The sequence below is a fragment of the Orbicella faveolata genome, unplaced genomic scaffold, assembly GCF_042242905.1.
Source record: "Orbicella faveolata isolate gen_17 unplaced genomic scaffold, um_ofav_v1 contig_12, whole genome shotgun sequence".
In the NCBI taxonomy this organism is placed as follows: Eukaryota; Metazoa; Cnidaria; class Anthozoa; order Scleractinia; family Merulinidae; genus Orbicella; species Orbicella faveolata.
In genome coordinates this window covers 10,012,486-10,020,032 of record NW_028301539.1, presented here as the reverse complement: position 1 = coordinate 10,020,032, position 7,547 = coordinate 10,012,486, and the positions used below count along the sequence as shown (strand labels likewise).

The 7,547-nt window shown below is 35.7% G+C and overlaps 1 protein-coding gene across 1 annotated transcript; it reads left to right on the top strand.

The window, feature by feature from the left end:
• Nucleotides 1-3,117: 3,117 nt before the first annotated feature.
• On the top strand, nt 3,118-7,501 carry LOC149116528 (uncharacterized). Its single transcript, XM_089283760.1, has 4 exons — nt 3,118-5,077; nt 5,211-5,270; nt 5,978-6,067; nt 6,514-7,501. Exons 1-4 carry the CDS (start codon nt 4,034-4,036, stop codon nt 6,565-6,567), a joined length of 1,248 nt encoding a protein of 415 aa, XP_089139886.1. The 5' UTR covers nt 3,118-4,033; the 3' UTR covers nt 6,568-7,501.
• Nucleotides 7,502-7,547: the final 46 nt, after the last annotated feature.

Sequence of the window (7,547 nt, the reverse complement as noted above, 5' to 3'; positions counted from 1 at the left end):
TCTCTGTAAAAACCATGCACACAATTTTGCATCAAAAATAATTATGGCTGGCTACTTAAAGACTTTACAAAGGTTAGAATAAAAACAGATTTGGTTTGATTCAAAATGATTTTCCATTCGCATGAAGAGCCATAACATATATATTTCGCCTCACCAGGGCCTGTCTCCAAAAGCATGTGTTAATACAGACGGCCATAACGTTTGTAACACTGAAATCTTTCAGGGGCATCTGCAGATTTTTACGATAAAGGGCTACACTTTACGGCTCTGTAGACTAGACGTTTCAACTTTCTAAAAAAGTTGAGGAAAAATCTAACCTAATTCTATGACCTAGAAATGTTAAATCGGACGGTATAAAAACGAAACAACAAAAGCAAACAAAAAACAACAACAACAACAACAAATAAGTACGGTAAAGGAGTAAGAATATGAACACTCACCCGATCTTTCGGTTGGCAAAATCAATCCTTGAAATATGAGAGATAAGTTGCCCAGTTGCGAACACGAATGATGTTACCACGCGCGCGCGTTGCGTGGCTGCGTTCGTGGAGGATGGAAGTGCGTGTCACTTTGCTTTTGCGTTTCACGTTAGCAGAATTCGCATTTCAGGATTGGTAATTCCTAGACTCTCCGGGAATTTCGAAGTGATCCAAAAAATATTTTCGGATGGGTTACGCAAGGAAGAAAGCCTTTGTATTTGAATTAACTCTCTTACCCGTTATCCTTCTTGTCCATATATGTTTGATAACTTGGTAATCCCGTGTATGAATAGGTAACATGTCAGTCACTAAGTAGAGACGATTCGTAACAGGTCTCTGCTCTCTTTACAGTTTCTTTTTATTTCTTTACTGTATGAAGACCATAGTTAATGTTAGCACAAGTATTTATGTAATTAAAGTGATTTATTTATCTATTACGCTTAATCGAAATGATATGTACTACAGGCTAAACTCAGTTTTCTATGTTACTTTCAAGTAACAGTTTAATCACTGTAGCGAGTACTTTAGGTTTGATTAATGGCCTAGCTGGATAATAACCAGAGAAGCCTTGCTAAATAAATTATAATGACAAAGCTGTTTCGGGATAAGAATTTAGGATACATTAATTAACTTAATAGATGAAAGAAAGAAAAGAAAAATTATCGCAAGAAAATTATCACAAGACATTAGAATTCAACTTTCATAGTAGAAAATGGCAATAAATGAAATAGGATTGAAGCAAAAAATGTAAACACACTGCATGAGTCTGAAATTTGTAAGGAATATCTAATAAACAATCCCCGCATTCAACCGCCGATAATAAAAATATAAAAGATATGATTGTATAATAAAGATATTATTCACTCTAGTTTGGATATTGGCCTTTTTAGAACTTGTCATGATAACAGTTCATTTTCGCGACCTCAAGTCGCGAAAATTTGATTTTACGAAAACATGAAAAAAAAAAATGGCTAATTGAACGAGGTAGCTTAAATGTAAAAAAAGAAGAAAAAAATCTATGAATTGGCGAGGATTTAGTGTTGGAAAATACTGAAAATTTATTGTAATTAGGTGACAATAGCAACTCCGGACTGAAAAGGCTTATGAAATAAATTAATCGAGATGATATACGTTAGTAACATGCGTTACCTACTTTCCAAAAGCTTTTGTTGTGACAATCGGTAGAAATGTTCTAGCAACAGTTTCTGAATGCTGTAATTCTAAAAGGCGCGAACACCGGTTATGGCCTGTAAAATAATTAGGCACAATCATTGTTTTCTATTAGAAAGAAACAACAAATTCATCGTTTTAGGTTTCTTTCAGAAAAAAGCCAAAGAGCATTAAATTCGCCACAGGAAACAAATTTCAAGTTTTTCTCGTGAACGGAATACGTTAGGTAAACGACAAGCTAAGCCAATTAGCCAGAACTTTAAAGGAAAGCTAATTGGGATATGCATGCTGAAAAAAACATTGCGTTTATTTTGGCACTGGATTATTACTATTTACAACTTTTGAACTGTTTACTGTGCCACTCAGCAACTGATCCTTTTGGATTACAAATATTTATTGTTACAGCAGACTATCATAGCAGTGTGTCATAAAGTTGAAACAGTTTATAGTATCGGACAAGCTTCCCTGCCAACCGCTGACAACACGGTGAAGACATGAAGAACCCACCCATGTGGCAGTGACATGGAAGAAGAATTTAATTTGTTGTTTGAAGAACTGTTTTTACGAATTTCCGTCTTTTATCTCATAAAAAGACCTCAGTTTTACCAACTTAATATGACGTTTTCGTTAATACAAGTGAATATATGAAAGTAACCGAAGCTTTCGATAGTAAAGAACCCCTAAAAATAACGAGCCTTAAAGGCTGCTAATTCCGAAAGTATAAAGAGGGTCGTTACCTTCGGAAGTTTACGGTAAAGTGATTTATTTACTGATCTATTACGCTTAACCAAAACGATATGTACTACAGGCTAAACTCAGTTTCAAGTTACAGTTTAATAGCTGTAGTAAGCGTTTTATGTTTAATGATGGCCTAGAAGAAAGGCCTAGAAGCCTTGCTAAATAAATAACGACAAAGCCGTTTCCGCATAAGAATATATGATACATCAACTTACATGCGTATATATGAAAGATCATATGTTTAAACCGCGGAGAAAGATGCTAAGTCATGAATGATCATCGCAGTTATAGACACTACTTAAGTACTTGTGAAATTAAAGCCTGAAAAAAATTCAGGCCTGAACGGGATTAGAACCCATGACATCTGCGACACCGGTGCAGTGCTCTACCAACTGAGCTATTAAGCTAACTGGGAGCTTGTCAATTGGTGGTTTCGTAGCAAAAAAATTATTGGCTTGGGGATTGAACTTTGTCAGCGTTAGCAGAGGGAAACTATTACTTCCTCGATAACAGTTTGAATGTAATTTATTGTAGTTTATTCCAGCTTTTTGAAAAAAAAAAAAAAAAAAAAAAAAAAAAAAAAAAAAAAAGAAAAGAAAAGAAAAGAAAAAGAAAATGCGCCAATGGCGATGCTTCCTCATTGCGTTGCATGATTTATGATTTCTAATCACTTATTCGTCGCCTTTTGCGTTGCAATACTTTAAATTCGACTACCGCTTCTCCCCCCCCCCCCCCCCCCAAAAGAAACAACAATTTAAAAGAAAAGCATTTTGAGCACAGCATAGCTGTTGTCCAGTAACACAGTAACTGTAATATAATCTACTTCAGGTCACGAATATTTTGTGTAAGTCGCCGACGTTTTCTCCAAACATCTCTTAGACATATCGACCTGGAGATCGATCATCCATTCAAACTTGCATTTCATTGTACAAATAATAAACTGCTTGTTGAAATACATTTGCATGTAAATTAAAACAAAATATACACATGTGGCCTATGCTTACTGTAAAGAAAAAACAAATTAATAAAATAAATAAACATAGATAAATATATTGCCTTTTAACTCCATCAGGCCGATCCATAAAGAACAAGAATACAGGAATATCTCAACAAAAAAGAAAAATAATGAGCACACTTGGAACAAATATTTTACGCTCGCTATCAATATTATTTTATAAATAATTTTGAAGTTAATTTCATGAATTAAATTAAAAAGCAGAAAACCAACAATAAGATAACATAGTCAACCAGCCTTAAAAGAAAAAAAAAAAGGAATGAAGTCTGTTGAGGTCTGTTCGACGTGTTTGAATCTCTAATTCTTGTAAATGTAAGTTATAATTTTATTGCAAGGGTTCAAAACAAAACAGTGGTAAAGCTGCAGTGGTGATAGCAAATTAAAAGGCACCCGTATATTCAAAACAAATTACTCGAATGTAAAACACAATACTGAATATATTCTGCCAGGTGAAGTTTATTACGGTCTGCGTAGGTGGTAAGGAATTAATTCTGGTTAGACTGTTTACGAACACACTCAGTATTCTACTCGTCAAGGAATACAAATTAAATGAGGGAGAAAGGAGAAGTTGACGTTCAGTTGAAGGGATGTATTCAGGTTTTTATTGGTCTCATTTGGACTGAACTTAATCATGTCTTCACGCGTGTCACCCACAGAGGCTACCGTACATGGAAACCAAGAAACGCCGACCGCCATTTCAGCGCGAACTACGACCAGTGATGTTCCCTTCATTATTGAAATTCCAGAGCGAGAAAATGCTAACGAACTGTTTCTTAAAGCAATTGATGAAGTATACAGTCCGCTGCTAAAGCTGATGAAATTGTCCGGGATTTATTTTGGAGATGCAACACTAAAGCGTTTGGCATATACCTCCGGTCATTCCGGAAAACACATCTTCCTTCATCGCAGTTACTGTGTTTTCTTAGTCTGTTGTTATTGGTTCAACTTTGTCATGGCTTTTACGGGTATTTTCGTTCAAGAAGATATCTATCTCTTTTTGATGTTCAGCTTCTGGTGCCTATTCATGGCCCTCAATGGCACAGTTTGCTTGGTTGTTTTGCCTTTAACTGGTAGGAAGACTAGGTTTGAGAAATTCCTTGATCGTGTTCCCGCTCTTGTCAAAAACGTTAATTTAGAAAAGGTCAAAGAGAAGTCCAGAAAAGGGTTAATTATGTCTTGTTTGCTCTTGATAATGACGCCAGCAATAATCTTGCTGGCTCTGATATTACTCAAGTTAAACATTGGTGCGTTCGAACCTTGGAATATTTGGTTTGGCTTCAGTCTACTGTCACCAGTTTTTCAAATTATTGGAGTCGGTGCGTGGTTACTACCAATTCTATTTTTCTGCATCACATCTCTAATATTGGAAGAACTTTTTGACGATCTACTCAAAAGAATGTCTCTATTAAACTCAAGCTTAAATGACCTGGATTCCTTGAAGAGAGAGTATCACAAACTATGTGAAGTAGTTGAACTTGCTGACAAAGTGCTTGCCCCTCTTCTTTTGGTATTTATTTCTGTCTACATTCCGCTTCTCTGCTTCAGTTTTTACAATGTTGTCAACTTACGCGAAGATAACTCTCTACTGTTTTTATTGGGGAGTCTAGGCTGGGTCATGATTGTCGCTGTTGTCTTAGGACTTATCTTGTTCTTTGGAGGCAAAGTCAACGAAAAGGTATGACTTGCAAAGCAATTGTTTGTAACTTTGATATTACCTCACTTTAGATATGGAATGCTTTGCAATAATTCTACTCACTTACATTATATTGTTAAGTAATGTATTTCTCCTGATTTTTTTTTGTTTTCAGATTCACAACTTTCAAAAGGCTTTGCAAATGTTTCCTGTTTCAACAGCTGCCGAGTCGAAGGTGATTATTCTAAACACATTGGCGACGCCCAGTGTTTATAGATCTTTTCCACCCAGCAAAGTCAAAGGTTCCAACTTGTCTTTATCATGCCAAAAAATAAGAATTCGGTTTTGGCATCAATCATTAGACTAACCAACTTGCATTGTATAATTACAGGCTAACTGTTAAAAGAAAGCATTTTAAGAAAGCAAAACACATGGAGAAAACGAAACTGTACTTTGACTTCCCTTGTGTCTTATTCAGTTTGTTGTAATTAATGTGAGACTGTATGTCTGGTAACAAATGTCTGTGAACAGAATTGAACCAATTTCAATTTACTACAAACTCGTTCCGCGAAATAAACAAAATAAGAATTTTAATTTTATTGAGCGAGAAACGAGAATAGTAATTAGATAAGGTTGCAATAGCCCTTTTCACGGTTATTTTTTCTCATTTGCATTGCAATGTAATCTAACGTGGATAGTAGGCAATTTCGGGTTAAAACTATAAAATAGCCCGAAATTGCCTCCCATCCACGTTAGATTACATTGTAATGTAAATGAGAAAAACTTACCGTGAAAAGGGCTATTGAAGCTTCCAGAATATATTAAAAAAAAAGAACAAAAGTTGAGGCCCTGTCCGCACTACGCCCTCCTTAATTAACTGTAAGTAAAATCGCGAGATCGAATGTATTGTTTAAAAAAGACTTCTTGGTAATTTCCTTTCAGTTACTGATGTTTATACTGGATATTCAAGGAGATCCAAAGGGTCTTTCCATCGGGGGACTGGTGATCGTCACTAAATCCATGTCAATAACGGTAAGGTGCCAGTTTTTCATGTCATCAATTAACCATGACAAGAACCAAAAGTAATCAATAATGGTTATGGAAGGGTAAGACACACTTAAGAGTGTTGCGTCTAGCACGTGCCATCGGAGTGAAGTTGCTTTCAGCCTTATCTACGGATAATATCTAACGATCGTTGTCGCTTTTGTTCAGCTATAGTTCACAAATTGCCCGGCTATAGTCGCCATTAGATCTTATCATTTCTCCGAGGGATTTATACGGGCTCTCTGTTTTTCCTCCATCCTCCAAAATACAATTCGATCGGGAAACACCGGACAAGGAGACTATCCTTGGGTGTGCCACTGGAAATTTCCATTTGACATAACTACCGTACCATGTATACCTTACACACTTGAAGGTGTTAAAATATATCGCAACGCTTATTATATTATAAAATCTTTTATGCTTTCTTTTTTCAGGTTGTTGGAGTGATTATTTCTTACTTTGCTGTTATGTTGAGCCTGCCAAGCTGATTTATATGCACACTGGGATGTACATGAATAAAAAGAGAATGATATTTACGCAATATAATCAGTTATTCATGTATGTATGTACCGTAGTAATAAAAATATTCCGAACAAGAACACACCCGAGTAATCCTTTATAGCGACAGGACTTTGTCATGCTGCAAGCTTGCTCATTCTGATTCATTGACGGGGGCGTTTAAAGTTCATTGGTAACAGATTATTTAAAATAAGAATAGCAAGATGTTGTATATCGCACAATAAAGACGTTGTAAATTTCAAGGACCATATATTGACAACAACTAGAACTGTATGTGTATTGATGATTGCGTCAATCAGGATAAGGTTTCTTAGCACATATTAGTTCTTTTCCAGTATCGTTTTCGTCGATTCATACTCAGAAAGGCTTTAAATGAGCACTCTGGATGGCCAGTGATTGACCATGGAGGTTTTAATTCAGAACTATGTGAACTTTCGTTGGAGTTGCTGCTTACTATTATCCATATGATTTGCACCCTGCTGGACAGAACTCGCTAAAACTAATTCTATTGGAACTGTGCTGTAATAACTGACTCCAACACAGAAAGACGCAAAGACTATATTTGCTTGACAACAAAGTTTAGTATGGTAAATTCACACAGCAAAAAAAGAACAAAAACAAACAACGACAACAACAACAACTACAACAACAAAAAATAATTTATTGATAATGGTGGATCTTGTAAGGGATCTTGCTTACCTTTCAAATGATATATTTAGTATTTTTGAGCTTATAGACAGTCACGCGATGTAAGAAAGATGCAAGCAATTTTCCATAAATGCGAAAAAGAATTTTGTTTGGGCGCGTTTCTGTTCATTGTATTGATCATAGTATGTGCTTCGTACATGTAGGTACAGCTCACGAATCTAATAAAAGTCGGTAACACATTCTGTAATAAATATCTCCATGTCTTAATCTTAGTAAATGTTAGTTTTCTGGGAAACCAACG

Coding starts and splice junctions, on each gene's coding strand:
- LOC149116528 (XM_089283760.1), top strand. CDS start 4,034: ATGTCTTCACGCGTGTCACCCACAGAGGCTACCGTACATGGAAACCAA. Junction 5,271..5,977: donor CAACAGCTGCCGAGTCGAAG/GTGATTATTCTA, acceptor ATTTCCTTTCAG/TTACTGATGTTTATACTGGA. Junction 6,068..6,513: donor CTAAATCCATGTCAATAACG/GTAAGGTGCCAG, acceptor TTCTTTTTTCAG/GTTGTTGGAGTGATTATTTC.